Source organism: Vanellus vanellus (genome assembly GCF_965231255.1).
Source record: "Vanellus vanellus genome assembly, chromosome: 6".
NCBI classification, from domain to species: Eukaryota; Metazoa; Chordata; class Aves; order Charadriiformes; family Charadriidae; genus Vanellus; species Vanellus vanellus.
In genome coordinates this window covers 25,695,797-25,716,384 of record NC_138911.1, presented here as the reverse complement: position 1 = coordinate 25,716,384, position 20,588 = coordinate 25,695,797, and the positions used below count along the sequence as shown (strand labels likewise).

General features: G+C 40.4%; 1 protein-coding gene across 1 annotated transcript; it reads right to left on the bottom strand.

Annotated features, from left to right (window-relative positions):
• Positions 1-281: 281 nt before the first annotated feature.
• Positions 282-19,913, bottom strand: ALKBH3 (alkB homolog 3, alpha-ketoglutarate dependent dioxygenase; the record flags this gene model as incomplete). The annotated part of the gene is made up of 9 exons (XM_082485883.1): positions 282-845; positions 1,381-1,479; positions 8,516-8,725; positions 11,919-12,007; positions 13,210-13,313; positions 14,847-14,894; positions 16,869-16,903; positions 18,103-18,215; positions 19,826-19,913. The coding sequence occupies 9 exons, from the start codon at positions 19,911-19,913 to the stop codon at positions 753-755; spliced, it is 879 nt and encodes a 292-aa protein (XP_082342009.1). The 3' UTR covers positions 282-752.
• Positions 19,914-20,588: the final 675 nt, after the last annotated feature.

Sequence of the window (20,588 nt, the reverse complement as noted above, 5' to 3'; positions counted from 1 at the left end):
ACTCAAGCAATGGGCAGCTTCGACCTGGCTGATCAGTCTCGTGGCTAAGGTGTCTCTGTTGCTTGCCTTTGTCTGTCTTGTCTACATGAGTAAAGAGTTAGGATAAAGTCTGACCGCAGAGCGCATAGCAGAAGGGAGCCTTGACCCTCCATTCTACTAGACACTAGTATAATTCAAGTAGTTACATAAATAATGAAACCGACTGCTTCATTGGAAAAGACTTTGCAACCCACAAATAAAAAGCAATGCATTACCCCTTGGTGAAATGAGTAATGCTCAGAGATCATCGTGAAGCACAGCTTTCTCCTTTCTGTACACACAGCAAACACACAGCTGGCTCTACATAAAAGAATCCTATCATGTCGTTACTTAGAACATAGATCACTGCTTGGGGGGAAAGGGGAGACAAGGGAAGGTGGAAAAATAACTGCTCGCTGAATCTTTCTACTCCAGTTGGTACCTCTCAGATCTTTCATGTGTTTTGTGTCCTTTTAAGAACGATCATTGTTTTTTCACAAACTTAAAGCCTGTGATTTAGTATCATCTAATAGCATACCATTTCTGAAAACAAACCAGCACTGTCCACATAACACAGGCAGCTTCCGATTGTCAAAGACCTTTACAATACTGATTCTTTTCCCCCTCGGGTATTTCACAGAACTCTGTTCCTGCAAGGCTTCCTTTAAATCTGTAGCACTCTGAGGTTCTGGATCTGCTGCATGTTTATATCCAACAATGCCCAAGGTGCCTCTTCACTTCCAAACTCCATCAGGTTCTGGATAAATGATCCTAAAGGTCAAGTTTATCCGTGCATCTCTAGAATGATATTCTTTAGGCACTCGATGCTGTAAGTGGCATTAGGGAAAAAAAAAAAAAAAAAAGACCAAAAGCATGAGCTTGTGTATTTAAAATACAGGTAATCAAACAATGTAAAAAACGTTAATTTCCTGTGATGGCTTTTTATCAACATTTCTAAACATTTAGGTTAGGCAAAAAATTTCATGTTCTCACTGCTCAGGGCCACTGAAAACAAAAGGTCCTTGTAGATTACTGTAGACTTGTTAAATTAAGTTGCAACTTTTTTATATTCCAAATTCCTAAATTGATTTTGCTCTTTCGGCTGCAGGCTGCAACCTTAATTGCTGAACTTTAATGCTGGAACATCTCAGCTGATTCCTATTACATCACTTGGCACCTGAAAGAAAACCCATTGTTTCTGTGGGTGCTTTGAAATTCTGAGGCAGAAAGCAGTATTAATGTGCTGGGAAACAATTGTGTGACTGGAAGCAGAATGTCCCATACCTTTATGGGAGTGCCTCGTGCATATTTAGAGAACTGCATTGCAAGTAAAGCACACAAACGGTGCCAAGGAGTTCTCACCTGCCAATCCTCCTGGGTAGCTCCTTCCATCATCAGTAGAGTCCCGTGATCAAGTGGGATTCTTAGTTTTTCCACGTAAGTATAGTCTCCGTTCTCTTCCTAAAAGGAAACATTAGACACTGAAGAAGCGTGCATGTGCATTTGGTAGAAAACCAGTCCTCTCCAGCAAAGCTTAAAAAGCTGTGAGGGGAGAGGATGAAAGGAAGCTCTTACAGGATCAAGAAGTCTAACTAAACCTCTCTGTTACCATATTTCATAATGAGTTCAGGAGTTGAGCATTTTAAGGGTGAACAAAGCCATTGCATCTCACTGCCTGTACAACACAGGTGAAGTACAACATCAAGTTCCTACATATAGTGCAAAATTCTGGAGCGAGGCCACAAACCTTTTGGAAACATCCACTCCTGAAATAAACAGTTCTGTGTGGAGACATTCTGCAATAGCCACCCTGATTCCAACAGTTAACTAATTCATCAAAAATACACATCTTCCCTCTATTCTGAATTTGTCTTGTTTTAGATATTACATGTTGGTATAATATTATCTGCCAGATGAAGAGCTTTTCCTATGAAAAAAAAAATCTCCTTTTCCTATAGTATCTTGAAAAAAAAGTTGTCCTAAACTTCAATCATCACTAAGCAAAACAGCCTGCTAAACTAGAAGACAAATAATTTGCAAACTTTTGTTAAGTCTTCAGATTATGTACAACATTTTAAAAGCACAAATACAACAACTGGACATAGTAACACCACAGTATTAATCTCACACATGCCGCATCAGTGGGAATAGCAACTCTCTATTGATTTGCGCTACCACTTCCAATTTTAAATCAGACTAATACATTGCAAAGTCAAATGGCTCAGGAAAGTCTACTATGCCAGCAGAGTTCTCTTTGTCAAGCACGACAGTAACCTCCTCATGATATCATAATATGCGTGACATGAACTATCTTCCAGAATGCCACATGGGCAGGTATTATAATGCTCTACATACTCCTTTAATATTTTCTGATTTTAGCCTTCAACAGCTCCAAAAAAAAAATGCGGCAAACCTTGAACAACTTTCATCTAACATCTTGCCTACTTGATGCTGGCACTTTGATTATTTAATTAATATTGAAATGTAAATAGGAAAACCAGGATGTCCCCCAAATACAGAATGGAAGTGTATATTTCGCCTTTTATAGATCTCTGTTACAACTTTGCAAGCTGTCTAGAAAGAGTGCAAAGCAACTCTGAAATGAGGAATTCAGGGAAGTTTCAGATAGAAAACCACCAGCAAAATACAGGGATTATTTTAGAGCGAGGAGGAGTTAGAGAAATATTTTAATTAGTGTTGAAAGGGAGGGGACTCAAGAGGTCTTTTATTTTTAAGTTATAGAAAGCCATAGATAGCTTGAAAGTATAAAGTGGATAATAAATGTCCTCCACTGAAAAAAAAGAGTATGACAGGTTCTCAGTCTCTACATTGTACAAGTACAGGGTTAACCTTGTTCTGAGTATACCACAAATAGCAAACAGATAGCCTGAATGCGTATTTGCTACTGTACCACTGCCTCTAGAAGCAGAGATACCATTGCTTTTTTCCAAAGAAATCACCAAATCAGTTATTTGTTCTTGAAAGAAAAGCCAAAGAGATGGGAAAAAAAATAATTAGGCAAGGTCTAAGCTTCTAAAGCATGATGGTGTTCTTTTAAGGGACCATATATCTTAGCTGCTGAACAAATGCTTCAGATTTTTTATTTTTTAATTAGTTAGGCAATATCTTCTCTTCTAGTGTCTTATAATGGTTGGTGGAGTCCTAAAAGTCACTCTTGCTGAGTGTTTAGGAGGAGGCAATGCTCAATTATTTCAGACCCAAGTGAAGGCTGCAATTACTCCAGACTCAACAAAACCTGTTACTACCGGAGTGGCATTTATCACACTTGCCATGTAAAATGAAACTATACTTCGGCAGGGGAAAATAAAAAAGAGATGAGAGGTCACAAATTGTGTCACTTGTAACAGAAGCAGATCATAAAGAAGCTGGAAACAATACAGGACAACTGAGACTGGGAAAATAGAATTATCACAGTAAGATTTAGCCCAGCTTGAGGTGCAGGTTTAGTTACCTCACACTGACAGAAGTCCCACATTTCTGAAACAGAAACATTACAAAACCTCCAGGCTTCAGCTGTATGTTGAGTTATTCAGGAAAACCAACAGGGCTCTGCACAGACCCAAAAGTCAGAAGAAAACATTAACAGGTCATAAAAAGGCAAACACAGTCTTTTGAGAGCCATTAAAAAGACCCAACAGATCTCATGCAACACATTTTAATTCTTTTACAAAAACTCACATTTTCAAAAATCTTAACTAGCTTCCTTGAAGCGTAATTGTGCAGTGGCCCAACCTGATGCAGGGTTGTCTTTTTGACATGGCTTGCTGAAAAGCTCAAGTTAAGGAGGTAAAGTATCGACTACCGGGAAAATTATGTCCCAGACTTAAAACAAACTTGGATTTTCAAAAGAACAACTGGGAGATGCAGATAGAAAGAAGACTGCAAATCCTCTAAAATTAAAGAGAGCTTGGCTGGGATCAAATCAATTCCCTATAATAAAAAGCATCCGTTGATGTAATTGACTATTTGTTCACACCATTGCCATGTGGCAATTCATGTCTGGGACTAGAGGTCACAGTGTGACAGAACAAGGCTCTGGAATCAGGGAGTGCTGAAGGCATTCAGAATCACCTGTGACGTGTATTCTTTGTAAGGACAATGCAAAATATATTTTTAAGCTTCTAGAATTATTAGCCATTTATCTTTCTCTATTAAAAGTGTAATGCTAAAACCGTTTTCTTAAACTTCAGAGGAAACAATGAAAAAATTTCAAAAATAGGTATTATAAACATGACTGCTGATGAAAAGCAGAGAAATACCATTGCATGGCTGTTTTCTATTTCACTGGATTACATCATTTCACTTTGTAGATGGGTAACAGTGGACTTATTTTTATCTCTTGCTCATCTTGATTAAAAAGGAATTCTTCTAAGATAAATGATTCAGGAGAAAACATCATTTTGGCTTAGAAAAGTAAAAGCAGCCGTTACTTTGTTTTAAACAGGACATCTCTGAGCTTAGTTTTAACTTAGAAAAAGAGATTTTTATGTCAATTGGTTTTGCAGAGCTGATGAAGTTAGACAACAAGTTTTTACTGTCTTACATGTCATTACTAACACTGTCCACCAAATCTCATTTCAGAAATTCTAACTCTAGAGCTGCTGTTAGACACAAAGAAAACTCAGTTGAATTTCAGAGGTCAAGAAGTTTATGAAGGAAATTTATTCTTGACACCTAAGGAGGAAAAGACCTTTAAAATACTGGTAACAAACATGAAAAGAAACACATTAGGTAACTTTTATATGGTCACTTCGTAATGTATTAGAAAAACAGCTGCTTCCAAGAACAGGTCTAGTAAAGCAACTGTTCTGCTTCTTAGTATATTAGAATTTTCATAATCTTGAGTTGCACATTCAATACAATCCAAACTTAACACTAAGTACACTGACTAAAACTTTATTTTTATCCTTAACTATAACTACAGTTAATAAGTGAGGAAAGCTCAGCATGAGTTGATAGAAAGCTGTGAATATAAAATCTCTAAGTGTTCTTGGACTTTATCGAGGTTTTTTTCTTAAAATGATACCAAAATAAAAAAGATAAGAAATAGAAAGTTCTAGTATAAATCTATATAAATGACCGAAGTTTGTTTCTTAAGTCTCAGGCAAGTTTATTGAGATAGTAGTAGGAAACGGGTTCTGAATAGTGTGGAAGCATCTTCTATTATAAGGAAAAGTAAATGGAAACATCCTGTAGAAGAATGCATAAATAATAATGCAGTTATAAAAGCAAAAATTATGCAAAATTATTTTCAAAGGCTAAAATAAGCAGCCTTCGTGGAGAATGCTGGCTGCTAGTCTTCTGCTTTACCTATTTACATATTACCAAGAGAATTATCCTTACAAAACTTCTAATCTCATATTTTTCAGACTTCCACCTTGCTTGTATCCCTCTTTTCCAGTATACTTCTCTACCACCAGCTGTGGAAGCACCCTTGTGGAAAGCAAAGGCAAAACATCAGCTACAGCCACACAACTGGTACAAATAAACAGAAAAGGTAGTATTTAGAAGAAAGAATGCTTAAAAAGAAAATCTCCAGCAGGTAAAGTAAAACATTTTCTGGCATCATGTTAATTTCTGTTAAAAGCCTCCTTAATTCCAGTGGAGAATTTACTCCTGAAATGTATTTGTAGCTTTTTATATACGCACTGGGCTGAAATCTGAGTAAGAATTACTTGTACTTATCCACAAGGGATGCTTGTTGATGCAGATTCAAACAGGCTATGCATGCCTCTACACTCCTCTACCATCTATTATATGACGAACACTTACTCACCCAAAATCAAAACAGAGGACTGAACTTTTCCTTCCCCTCACGCTAGAACAATTTTCAGGAAAAAAAAATACGACTTGCATCTAAATAATTTTTTTTTTTGTGCCAAGGAAAAATGCAGAGGAAGGATAAAAAGATTTCCTTTTGTGACAGTTTGAGTGGCCACCAAATTCCTACCAGGCAAATGTCAAAATTCACACAAACATGCACAAAAAAACCCAATCCACCCACATTACTGGTCTTCTTTGTGGTTAGAGATATAGGATTTTATTCTCTAATAAAGAGACACAATACGGAAGATATTTGTACAGATACTAACATGAACTGAAGGCTCTGATCTAGTATTCTTCAATAGCACTACAAGATGTTACCTGAGTTGTGGTACATACTGTTTTGTACCCAACACGTGATCACACACAGGGAACTGCTTTAGTGTTTTTTTCCAGTACCATTTATCCACAGTGAGTTTCTACCATAGTATTTCTCATCTTGTATTTTCATTACATCTTTCATCTCAAAATACTTAAAAGCACTTACAAGAACAGAGGGAAATGAAGGCCTTTGAAACTCTAGAATCTGAAATACTAGCACGTTGGCCCTCAAAGGGGTTTAATTTGGGGAGGAAATGGATTTACTTTCTCTTTCCCTCCTCAATGAAGACTAACTCTGGAAAACCCGATGTACTGATACTGGCAGATTATAAACCAGGGAGAGCCTGAATGCCTGTGATGACTGTTAATCTGAATCCCTTTTTCCTAGACTACATTCTTCTCTCTGTAACTTGCTTTTGAACAAAGTAATGATCAAACTTCAAATATCTACAATCAACTTTAACTTTCTCCTAATGAAAGAGAGAATGCTACATTACAATAGAGTATGAAAATTACTTCTTTGGTGGTGCAGCCTGAAAGGTTGTAATTTCCATCAGAGCCTCTTGTAACTCCCACTTGGCAAAGCATCTAGTGTCATCGGATGCTCTCAGAAAATTGCAGGCTTTGGAAATGTGCAAAGAATATATAATGTGTGCCATATAATTATTAAGTACAAGTTCCCTTAGGCACAGGATGCAGTTAATAGCAACTTACTCAAAGGTCACTCTGCACATGGGGATCATAACTTAGAAACAGGTATGTCACACTTGCACACTTCACAGGTTACAAGACTCGGCTAGTCAGAAATACCAGGTCAGAGGCACTGAAGAAAACAAGATGAGAAGAGATTGAGGGATATACCTATAGAAAATCATCTATCTCAGGAAGAAAAGAGAGGAAATTGTGCAGTACAGATCAAAGAAGGCAGACAATTATGAATGGCACAGACTGAATTTCCTCCTTTGCTCATAGTGGGTGTCTTTTCAGAAAACAGAACAAAAAGACATCTTGCTCAAGAACTGGGTTTGATTTTTGGGAGAGAAACTGCAAAGTTTATACTGAAATCTAAGTGGCTTTGATTCTCATCCATCAAAGGGGAACACATGCGCCTCTAGAAATGAATCCAAGCACCATTTACAGTTTCGCAGAGGAATGAACTTTCCAGCTGACATTTTGTTATCATCACAGCATCAAAGATACTTACTCATGCTATGCCCACTGACATAATGCACTGGTTATGTGATCTCATGCTCAGGAACCAGGATTAAATTCACTTCAGACAACAAAGAATTTACGAATTAGAGAACTGGTGAAAAATACAAATTCTTTATTTGTTCTCTGTTTCAAATTCTGATCTTTGCTGTTCACAACTAGGTGACCCAAGGTGACTCTTGATGGGCAGACTTCAGTACGCCAGCATAAAGTTTTCTAATAGGCTGACAATCATCACCTTTGCTTTCTGCATTACTTATTTGGAATAAATAGCAACATAAGAAGACAGCAAACTTCTTCCCAAAGTTGTCGAAGACTACATATGCAGAAAAGACATATGAAGCAGGATACCCCAAAATGAGGCCTGCATTCACAACACAGGAACATATGATTCCTTTACTTGGATAAATACAAATTGCAAAATTTAAGTTTTAAGCTGGGTTGTAAACACAGCATTCCCAAGCACAGCATTTTATCTCTAGATAAATAATACTCTTTCTAAAGAGTATTCACAACTGAATCACCAACTGATTCCTGAAAGGATGTTCCACACACGCCTCCTTATCAAAGTAAATATCTCTGTTTAGCCTGTGAAGTATGATGAGACAGTTTGCTATTTTATGGAAAAGAAATGTGCTCCTTCCCTCTGAACACACACAAGTCAAAATGCAAACATTATTAAGAGGATTTTTACTTACAAGAGGAGTCACAGCTACTCTTCATCCCACATACACTATGCACTACACAGTGTTTCCCTGAGTTTAAGAAAATGGTATCAACTCTTTAGTTAATTTATACAGTGGAAGTCTCCTTCCACCATCACCAATTTCATTTTAAGTAACAGGAAAGGCCGTTATTTGGGCAGAAGAGTGTCCATGTTGCAATTTCACTGCAGTACTACACTGCTGCACATTATTAGACTGGTCCCACTCCCATCCTCAAGACGTCATTTTCCATGCAACAGGTTTCTTGATCCCTACATTTATTTCACAGAACTTTATGAGGTGTGCTTTCATTAACTAGTATTAAACGCTTTTAATAATTAAGTTCTGTAAACAGAGGGAAAATACTTAACATCTTAGTAACTATAGGACTCTCTCAATGTGATATGAACACTTACAGGGGAGGGTTTCTTCCTCATCTCAAAGATCCGGGTAGCACCAAAGCTGAGCGAGGCAATGACAGGATTTTTTCCCAGTGATGGTTCATCGTCGCTGTGCCAGTCTACGCTATCCTTCTCATTTCGGTAGAGGTTGCAGAGAAGAGAGTTGAAGGTATAGCCAGTGAACTCTTCAATGCGCTCCTTTAGCATGGTCAGCAGAGGATGCCACTGTAATCAGCACAGCAGGAGTAGGGTAAATAAAACGGAAGCAGGTCAGCAGCAGATAACATAAGACACAAGGGAAAAACTACTAAGAAACAAAACATACTGCACTTTAATCACAATAAACTTGAAATCAAACAAACGCCTCTGAACAAATCTGGTTATATTCTTAGTAAAGCTGAGGAATGGGCTTTCTGTGAAATATTCATGTTACCTATTGCTCACTACTAAAGCATCTCTTAAAACTATGGGGTTTTGTATAATGCCTTTCACACTAATATAGCCAGCCACCCCAATTAACTGAAAGGTGAGAAAGCAGACAGAGTCAAATCTACTTGAACTGACCATGAATAAACATTGGGAATTCTACACTAAGACAAGAAGTGTGCAACTTCTCCCATGCATACCTGTTTTTCTAACCTCGTTGCTGAGCTAGAGGAGTTTAACACAGGGCTCTGATAATATCTGAGTTACTTGGCTGTTGCTGATGGGCATAGTGCACCCAGAAAGTTGCAATCAGTGACTAAATGACACGCTCGCAATTGCCTGCAGCTGTTGACACAGAACAAGAGACAATGGTTGGCCTAACACTGTCACAGCACAGCTCTCTGTCCCCACTGTGTTAGTACAGCTTGTTGAGACCAACTCATCACCTCTTGGGGTTTTGACTTCGACACTGTAACTTTTCTGTGGTTGGCAAAACCAGTGTCACAGGCCCTGAATTTCATCCTTCCTTTGCTAACATCATGCTGAGCCCATAGCCCACGGCAGCTCTGCACATTACATTACAACTCAGTCCAGTGAATCATTATTTAATGTTATAAACTTACAACATGACTTTCATCTGTCAGAGTGCTTTTAAGTACTACATAAGTTTAAAAAAAAAAGAAAGCCAAAGCAATGTAGGCCAGAAATTTTGTGCATTATATAAGCCCAAACACGGATCAAGTAAGGATAAAGGACTGATTCCAAACCTTCCAGTGCATCACTGGCAGAAGAAGGAACAGACAGCAGGAATCAGTTCCTAATATCCACCTCTAATAATCAAGTCTGCACCACCTTCTTTTCATGCTTACCCATGTTTAAGGGGTTTTTAACCTATTGGTTACACTGCAGGAGCCTCAACAGGCCATCCTTCTCTATTAGGGTATTTCTAGCGAAGTCACCCCTTCAATGACTAAGCATCATGTGAATAATTAATTATACATAAACACAGCTTGCAGCTGTGGGACATGCAGGGAAATCAGTAACACCACCCGATAAAAGCTATAGCTTGTAACTGGGCTGCCTGAATGTGCAGTATGTGCAGGACATACAGCGCAATGACAGAAGCGTCCAACAAGAATTACTGAAAGCGCTTTTCAGTGACCAACTAGGACTGGATTCCTTCAATCCTATCACAAAAGTATTTATTACTAAAAACGCTACCATATGGTGAATTTTACAACTCAGTGGAAAGCCCACTACAAACCTGCAGCAGCGGAAGTAATTTTGTTGAAACATTACTGTATCACCAACTACATCACTGCTTACAAAGAAACATTTTTCTAATACCAAAATTCATTAGGCACAAGCACTGGATTATACTTAGCGGTGCTGCAATCGCACCCAGTCTTACCAAACAAAAAAGGTGGGGCACAAAGCTAATTACTCCTACAGATGAAGCATTCAAGGCAGGTAATTGGTTTTGGCCAAGGTGTGCACTAAATTACATCTTACTTGGGATATTTTTGTGATATAAACCCTATCCTACAGGTACGGACTGTGCTCTTTACACCATCCACTGCTTCTTCTAGGTTGTAGGCACTTCCACCTACAAAGCCCAGTAAAACATCAGAGAGCCCCTGTGCAGTTGCCCATATATCTGCCTATGGGCAGCAGTTTCCAGCCAGAGGCAGGGCTGGCTCCCAGCTATGCAAGTCTGCCACTGCATCTCACTTTCTGCTGGTTTGTTTCTCTCAGTAAAAAGGAGAATTATTCAGGGATAAAACACTGGATCAGCCAAGAGGCCTTGTACCTCACGGATGAGAAAAACAAACCAGTGGCCCAATGAGTGCTAACTTTGAACTTTATGCAAACTGAACTGAAACTGTCAATTCAGAGTATATAGGCTCTATCCCACCTCTGAGCAGCAACGGCTTCCACAACTGGCAATTCTGAACTGGATTTAAATCATCAGTGTACAGCAGAATGATTTTAGGGGTGCACTTCCAAGCCCTAAAGCCATTCAGCTTCTAGTAAAGTCCATTTAAAATATTATTCCACAAATGAGTACACACACACACACAAAAAGCTATTTTTCCACCCCAAATTCCATAGGTTATGGAATTTCTGAACTATGAACTATTTTTGAGACTACAAAATCTTCACAATTCATCTTGTTAAATAATGCCTTTCCACTTTTCCCAAACTGAGCTTTGCTAGGAGGCACCCCCCTCTGGCAGCAGTTCTGGGACTTGGGACAACTCTCTCATGCTATCCAGCCTTCAACAGTCACACTTAATTTATGGTTCAGAACATTGCAGTCTACTACCATGGAAATTTCAAACAAAGCAGTACCAAGAGACAGGCTGATGGGACACCAGTCTGGTAGCCAGAGAGAGAGAGTGAATGTGAACAAAACGTTGACGAGTCACACAGAAGGTTTTTAACTCTTCCAAAATAGTGTGGGAAATTACATCATACAATCTGGACTTTCTAAGCAGGCAGGTTGTGCATGTGAATTTCATAGCACTCACGTAGGAATCAACAATATGCCTAAATTCTCATTTAAGCAGTATTGAATCAAAGTGTTTCTGAAAGTAACTATTTCAGTAATTGGTATTACTATATCTTTACAATGAAAAACTCAGTACGACCGTGCACACTACAATCTCCAACATAAAGATGCATAGAGTAAGTCACACAGAACAATTTAGTTTTGTCCAAAGCTACAGTGACACAAAAGCAGAAAGCTAAACTCTGGAGTTTCCTTTTGCCAAAGTTTAGCAACTAAATCATGCTCCTCTCAGTAAATCCACTCATAATGCTTGTTTTATGAAGTTGCCCACATTACCCTAGAACCTGTTGTTGATCACAAAGGAAATGCTGATAGAAACTCCAGATAAAAATAGAGAATAGAGGGAATTTTTGTGTCTCAATCTCTGCAAAGGATTTCTTTGTATACTGTAATAAAAGAAAACTGTAAACATATACATACGTTTGGGTTTGGCTGCATTGTTATCCTGGAGTATGTGTAAGGAAGTTCCCCATACCAGGAGGTAAGCCTTGGTTCCTCAAAAGATAGTTCTAAAAAATGAAAAACAGGAAGGCTTTCTCAGTTGCCCTATCAAAGGGCTTGAAAATGGAAAGATGATGTGACTCTGCCAAGAAACTTGATCAAATAGGGACTGTCCACTCACCTAAAGTTAAAAAGCAGCCCCTTTAAAATCCTCAGCCTTACATAATGAGATTATTCAAAAGCAGGCCTGCCTCTGCAAGAGAAATTACCTTGCCAAAGTCTTGGAACCACATCAATTTTCTCATCCCTGTGCCAGACAGAGCAGGAACTGGACAAGTTAAAGATAGCAAAATGAAACTGAAATTTTATTTATAATTCTGGCTTGTTTTATAGTCTCCTGGTTCCAGTATCCAATACACTGGCCCAAGTTGTGAGATGTATCCACTGGAAAGGATGGAGTGGAAAGGACTGCATCATCAATGGGACATTACAGAAGCAGAATGTAGTAACACTGGACAAGTAATATTTCATCAATTATGCGTGTGCTCTGTGGTGTAATACAAACATGAAGTTAAAAGTACTCTCACCTTCTGAAAAGACTATCTTGGTAGCTATTTCTCATGCTCGACAGGTAACACTCTCCATTATATTGTACCTTTATTGCAAGCCAATAAACACAGATGTTAAAGATATTTTCCAGCCCTGTCCAGTAACTACTCCGATATATTATCTTATATCCGTTCCTGACAGAAGAGAAATTTAGCTAGAACAGGTGCCCCTTAGTGAGCAAATCCAGAATAGCAGTCTCCTCACTTACTGCATACTGGAACTAATAAGCAAAGACAGGGGTAAAGAAATGTGCTCTGCTGGGATTTTAAGTGAGAGAGACAAAAAATATTCTTGGTGACAGAAACCCCAAAGAACACAGTTTACACAGCATCACTGGGAGACAATATTAAGGGATGGAGCACAGAATTAATCTAAAAAAAAGAGTGGGGAAAAAGAACTGGAGATGACAAAGAAGGCAGTAAAATTCAAAGATTTTTAAGACAGGGAATTTTAGTTTGGAAAAATCTCATTTAATTGCCATAGGAACACGGCGATAAAGATTGAAAAATAAGCAGCAGTACTCTTCAGATGGAAAACCTGGAAGGAAATATGTGAAGGAGCGATAATATGTAAAACTAAAAAGCAATGATAAACAATGCATGGATTTTGGTATGGAAATGACCAGGGAATGACCCGAAAAGTTGGTCTACACATGCCTTACCCTGTCTGATGTGAGTCCTCTGACCCCAGGGTATGTCTTGGAGGAGCTGTTCAAACATCCAGTCTGCTTGTTCTGAGTCAATAAAGCCAGGAATCAAATGAATCCTAAGGAAGAAAAAGATAAAGAAAAAATGGAAGAAGTGTAAACTTTGTATATGCTTTGATGAAATATTCCAATTTCCAGGATTCCCAAAGGAGATAAGAATGGCTGTAATGCATCAAACCAAAAGTAAAAGCCCAGTATCCTACTTCTGACCACAGCCAAAAGCAGGTGGGAAAGAAAGAACAGAAGGCAGCAGGAGCTCCTGATGAGTCTTCCCCTCACCAAGCACATCTAATTGCTTTCTAAAACCTATAAAAAACATATGACACCAACAATATTCTATGAGTCCCACAATCAGCCATATGCTGTGTGAAAAATGGCATCCTTCTGCTTGTTATTAACTTCCCATTTGATAAATTAGATAGCCCTGATTATGGTACTACAATCAACATAAGTAAATAATTGTCCTTTATTCACCACCTCCATGCCCCTAAGTATTTGATAGCCCTTTATGACTACTGCCATCCTATCCTCTCTTTTCCAAGCACAGGAACCCTAAATTATTTAACCTCTCCTATTTTTATATTTTCATATGTACATTTTACATTTTGACTGTATTAACAGCAGCATACAAAAATTCCAGACACTGGTGGGCTGCAGAGTAGGAATGCTGTTCACAAAAGGTTACTCTCTCGAGCAGTCAGTGCTCCAAAAACAGCACAATAAGAACATGTATAGTAAAGGTACTAAAAGAGATGCAAAATACGATTATTAACTTTGCAGATATGTATATATTCCAGCAACATATTATGAAAACAAACTCCAGAAAATGACAGAAAATGACCTTTTCAAATTGGTATAAAACTTTTTCTGCAGTTTTAGAAAAAAGCAAGATGAAAGCATTGAAATAAAAGCACAAAAAGTTACTATGTCCATGGCATTTTTTTCCACTATTAATAAAATCTATCACATTCAGAAGAAAAGGATTAATATTGCAGCTAAGTCAGCAAGTAAAATAAAATGCATTTTATTTAGTAGGAATCACAGAACAAGTAGGTTTTGTTTTGAAGTGTTCTGAAACTCAAATAATTAAGGCATAGCATGTAAGCAAAAGGGACAATCCTAAAATTATATAAATCAGGCCTAAAGTTAAATGCTTTTATTAAATTAATTTAAAACAGGTCCAATTTACAGCTAAAAGGTTTTGGTAGCTCTTAACTATACAACACAGAGATCACGCACTTGCTAACACAGCAATACTGATGGGAATTTCAAGCAGCAACTTAGTCTGGATTGTGAAACAAATGGACATAGCCCCTTCTCCTTATTCCGGACAAGAACAGTAGATGCAGTAAGCACTAGATGTTAAGAGGTTCATTTTTCTTCTCTTCAGTGCTGCTCAGACTGTATAAGACTCTGCTACCGGATACTCAAAGTATTTCCAGAAGTACTCTAAACAGAAGATACACAGGAAGGGCAATGTGCACCTGCTAGAGCCAAAACGCTCTGCAGACATTAGACTTCAGAAGCCGAGTATCACCGCGTTGTTCTGCAACAGCAAATTACAAGTTTCAAAAAACATGCAATTCACTTACCTAGAAACGCCAGTTGGTGCTTTGCTGAGCTCATACACACCAGGCTTGCTGAGGACGTAAGAAAGGAAAGAGCCGTCAGATGGACAAACAACAAGAAATTATCTTACTCTCAGCAGCATGGACTAGAACTGCTGTAAACTTGAACCAGGGAAAGCATTCCTTAAAAAGGAAAAGAAAAAAAGCTTTGCACTACTAAGGGAAGCAATAATGTTCTGGAGACAGTCAGAGGTCAGCGTAAGGCAGCAAGGGGTGTTGCAGAAGCAAATGAGTTAGTGTGTACTTCCTGTCTCTCACTCCCATTTCTCCAAAGGCTCAATACACAGTCTCAAGGCTCTAGAGATCCGTAAATGAGGGATGTCACTGGGAATCCAAAGGAGACAGCCATACAAGACGGCACCCTGACAGCTATGTTTGCATTTACAGGTATACGAAGAACATGAGTGCAACTGAAGATGCAAAATCCAGTTTTCAGTCAGATGACCGATACCACCATTCTGCTAACAGCAAAATGTTCATCAACCTGTGTGACACAGCGAAACTGAGTTAACAGGTACATGAGCAGTATTTTAACGACCGTAGCTGGTACAGAGGGTAAACACATCTGCCCTGTTACGAGTTGCATTGTCATAAAGTATTATTTAGATTTGTATGAACTGCTTGCTTCACCTACAATTTCTCCTAAGCTAGCTCTAAACTTTATACTGCTCTTTTTGCCTAGAAGACTCCAGGAGTTAATCGCTCTCCAGCATTGCTTCTCCCTCAAAACAATTCACCAACTCATGAGATGATCACATACTGTGTGTGTTTAAGTTAAATAAACAGAGACTTTTCCTGTCTTCCATATTGCATAAGCAAAGCATAAACCATACTACATTACCTACAGCATATTGTTGTGATGAGAATAGCTTCTCAGTTTTGTTTCCTCTATATTTTTTTTATTTGATTTGTAAATAAGGGTAACAAAAATGAAAGGTCAGTGAACCTTTAGAACACTTTAAACACACTGAATTTGCTTAAAACCTAGATACTATGTTATTACTACTAATCATAAACAACATGCAAAGAACATATGGCTGTATCATTCATACTGAAATGGAAAGTCAAAGCATAAGCAAATCTGTTATAATCTGTAACTGCTTCTGGGAAATTCTGTAACTATTTCCAGCAATATTTTTCATGACTCTTGACAGAAACACCTCTCACAAAGTAGTTCTACTTAATGAACTGTTCACTACCACTCTAGCAACGGGAGGGCAGCTCAACATCTCATCTGAATTATGCCTGCTCTGCACAAATACCCACCTAGCATCAAATCTGAAGTTGCTACAGAAAACCCACCCCAGATACCTCAATGTAAAAACAACATAGAGCGAGTCAAAAGCTGAATCTGTAAGTTGCCTCTTCGGAACCACTTAGTAAAAAAATTCTATTAAGATGACCAAACTGAAGACAATTTAATTTTCAAAATCTGTAACTTCACCATACACCACCACACCTTGTCACGTTTCATGCCAAGGTTATTATGAAAAGATCTCCATTTCAACGCAAAGGGTAAGCAACCTACAGTGTATGGATAACTAGCTTCACTATGACACTTAGTGGCAGCTACATTTCTAAGCCTTCAAAGGAAGCGCTGCTTGAGTTGCCATACCAGCTATATTCCTGGATAACGATAAGTAATTTCCAGCATAGTTTACACAGGGACTGCTCTAGGAAAATGTACACTGCTAACCAAAGGAGACATATTTACATTTCTGCTGATCCAGAACATCCAATTGTTTGTTCTTCCTGGCTTATACAACTACACCAAAGCTATAAAAACTAGTTAACACGGACTCATAGTCTCCTGATTATAAATTCAGTTCAGGATAAAAGGGGCTGAAAGTCCACATTTTGTACTGATATTTCTTCCAAAGGCATGGCAGTTGTAAGGAGAGAAGGAACTTTTTTTTCAGCAGATTCCCACTGATCAACAAGACAGAAAAACCACTGGAAGGACAGTTAAGTCAGGAGTATACTCACTCTATCACACCTGCCTCAGGAACTTTGCGCTCCACCTGAAAGGCAACAAGACAATACATAGTGAATATTAAACATTTAAGTGCCCGGCATGCTCTCGTCAAACAGAACTAACTGCCATCTCTAGTGACTCTACACAGCTGCACACTGTTATGTCAGTGAGAAAAACATATGTCTGGACAATTGGTAAGCAGTAACAACCCAGTCACTCTCTCCATAGCCCACACACTCCCAAATGCAGCTACCACTGCAGGCAGTTTTTAACAATCAACTGCCCCCTAATGGACATTCATTTCTAAATTACCTGGATTATTACAATACTTGCTATTGATCAACTGCAACAAAAAAATTCTTATTCTTACATTTGGAAGTAAAAATCTACAGCAACTGTAGGAGGGGTGAACAAATCCCAGGCCCCAGAAAACACAAGACAGACCAGACATAGCAGAAGCTGACACTTAAATATTGTCTGCACAGCTTAAGATAGCTGGTTTTTGTTAAAACAAAAAACAAACACAACAGTTTAATCCAGCCTGGTCCAGCCTGGATTATCATTACGGTTGTCTCAGGTATTTATGCTTCTCTTCTCTGAGCTCAGTGGAGTGCTGAGATGCAAGGAGGTACCAAGTTGAGCATGCAAGAGGGTCAAAGTGTAGTACTATATAGATACCAGGGCTTTGCCACAGAGAAAAGAGAATCTTCCCAGACCATCTCCAATCCTTCCAAGCCAAGACAACATCCTTTCTGGTTTAGAAAGAAGTATTCAAGAGGATTTTTTTTCCCAAGCAAGGAACTGCCCTCCCAGTGCACAGAGCACAATATCCTTCACTCGCTGACAGGACATAAAGCAAAGTCTATAAAACAAATTCCATGCACTTCCCCTGTAACAAATACAACAGGTATCCCAACTGAGGAAAAAACAGAATTCAAATCACTCTTGGGACATTGCATCAGTCTGAATATTTAGGAGAACATATTCTTTTGGCTCTCTGAGAAAAAAAGTAGTTATGAACAGGTACAAAATGAAAGTCTAAGGATAAACAGAGGGACCGTAACTTTCTGTTTGCCATATATGCAAGACAGTCATAAAACTTTACTTGGTAAAAGCCCAAAGTTCAGCTCAGCTAAGTTTTTAATTTGTTTTTAAATGTGAGACTATAATCTCAAAGTTTGATAATTTTTATCATTTTAAGTTTAATAAAAGACAAGATTCTGCTAGTTACCATGTAATTTTTACCTCTGATGGCTTTTCAAAGACAAATTGCTTTTGAGTGTGAGGCTGATCTTTCCTCATCCATGCTGGTCTGGAACCTGCAGAGGCATGGCTGCTGGCCGCAGGTGCCTTAGGTGCTAAAGCAAAGAGGAAAAAAGAAAAGAATCGCATGAAATATAATTTCACCATATAAAAATACAGTTTGGAACAACTTATGGAATCATTCTTTGAAGTACTCTTCTCTACCTGTCGAGACTCCAGGGAACAGCCAAACCTGTGTGAGCACACAAACTCAATTGTTTTAATATATATTTGTCATTCATAGACAAACAAAAATGAAAATGTCCTTTTATCAGAAAGGAAAACATCTAGAACCTTTCAGTTCTACCACAAACACCTATCGCATGCCAGCAGAAATTTGCCCAAGCAGCTAAACTGCTTCCCTCTGCAATTTTTTTTAGGAAACAGAGATATTGCTCTGAGAAAAATAGTTTTATTAAAACAAGATTTGAAACTAGGGAGAAAGTATGGAAGAGCAACTCAGGCATACCACTTCATGCGTTTTATTTACAGATGCAAAAAGGCTGAAAAATGGGCTTGAAAAAGAGACAAAGTAAAAGTCTTCACTCTGCATAATTGAAAAGATGAGGAAAAAAAATTTTTTAAATCCCGTTACGAATAGGTGGAATAAAACATACCTGTGACAGAAAACTTACAGGCTACATGCAGAATTAAAAATAGTTGGCTAATTTTTTTCAGGATTAAACAAAATCAGTTTGCCTGGACGGCTCAGTCTGCAGAGCAATGGCAGCTTTAGAGGGTACTGTAATCGGGCAAATGGAACGTGCCGTTTTGTCCACATTCACAAAACAAACCAGTCCTTCTTGCAAAACTGGAAACCCACTCAGCCCTCTCCTGCCTCTGCACTCTTTGGTTTAAATGTTTGATACAAAACGGTGATGTTAACTCCAGCCCTTTCAACTACCAATCTTTATTTTGCGACGTTTCCACTGTGAAAAGAGAAAGGAAGATGCAGAGTAAGTTTTACGAATAAAAAATGACTAATAGTTACTACAGAAGTTAGCTCCACCAAGTCCTATTCGTCTCACTCAACCTGCCCAACTCAAGCGTGCGCATTTACAGACACATCTAAGCACACATGGAGCCGACCCTGCGTTCTGTCTCTAAGGTTGCTACAACGTACCTGTGACGTACATAAAAATCTTACCTAAAAAGTGGGTTTGAACACCTGAACGCTAGTTACCTAGACAAACCGGGCCACCACGTGAGGCCTCAATGCTCCGTGTCGCACAGCCTGGTCAGAAAAGGGCCGCCGGGAGACACGTCCCAATGGTTTCACGTCGGTGCATCCATACATGAGACTGCGCCTCTGCCCGTAGAACAAACCCATGCGACCTCCCAACATCACGTCTGGAGGCTTCCAAAGCTTTCCCGATTATTTTTTCGCCTCAGCCCACATCGGGCCCAGGACGGCAGTTCTCTCCACATTCCCCCCACCAAGCCCAGGGCAGCCCCGGCTTCCCCCCGCGGAGTCTCTCCCTGCGGCGGGGCGGCCGGGGCCGGGGCTCGCCACCACTGGCCTCCCCACAGTCCCGGCAGAAGGGCCCCGGCAAGCCCCGGACGCCCGCCCGTCGCCCTGCTAGTCCGGCGGCCGCGGGAGGCCACACCTGCGCGCCAGGGCCCGGGGGCCGCCACCGCCCCCCCCCCCCCCCCCCCCGGGCCTCACCTGCGAGCTGGGCCTTGCCCGCCAGCCGTCCCGCCGGGGCGCCGGCCCAGCCGCCCTGCACGCGGGCTCGCTGTCGCCTCTCCGCCATGCCTCCGCCTCAGCGCCGGCAGGGCCCGGCCCGCCTCCGCCGCAGCCCGCGCCGGGGGTTCCGCTCCGTACCGCCGCCCAGGGACCCGCCCGCCGCGGCGGCTGCATGCTGGGATGAGCCTGCGTTTCTTCCCCGGGTGTAGGCGGTCCGCCCGGGGCGGCTCCCCCCAGAGTGCTCAGCTCCCTCCCGGCCCGGGCGCGGGTCATGGCGGCAGCCCAGGGTGGAACGGGAGCAGAGGCCGGGCCGAGCTGCTCCTCCTCCTCCCTCCAGCCCTGGCCCCTTCCCGGGCCAGGCGGGCGGCTGCCACAGGCCTCGCGGCCCGCTCCTGGCTGCCGGCCGGGGACCGGCCGTGGTTCCCTTCACGGGCACTGGGCCTGTGCCTGCGGGGAGGGCTGGCGAGGAAGCGTGGGGCAGGCACGCTGCTGTCCCGTTTTTCCCATTCAAACAAGGGAGTGGAAACCCAGTCCAGCACTGGCCGTGCATCGGTTACAGAACCAGGCTTGGGGGCAGAGTTGGGAAGACACAGTAGTCGTACAGCAAGGAAACGCCTCCTGTTTCGCACCAGGTGCCCAGGGTATTTCAAAGTCCGCGGGAAGCTACTGAATCATTATCTCAGCCGCCGAGGTGAGCAGACATCCGAAGTCAAGGCAATGGAGGGTTAGGAAGTGATTCCCT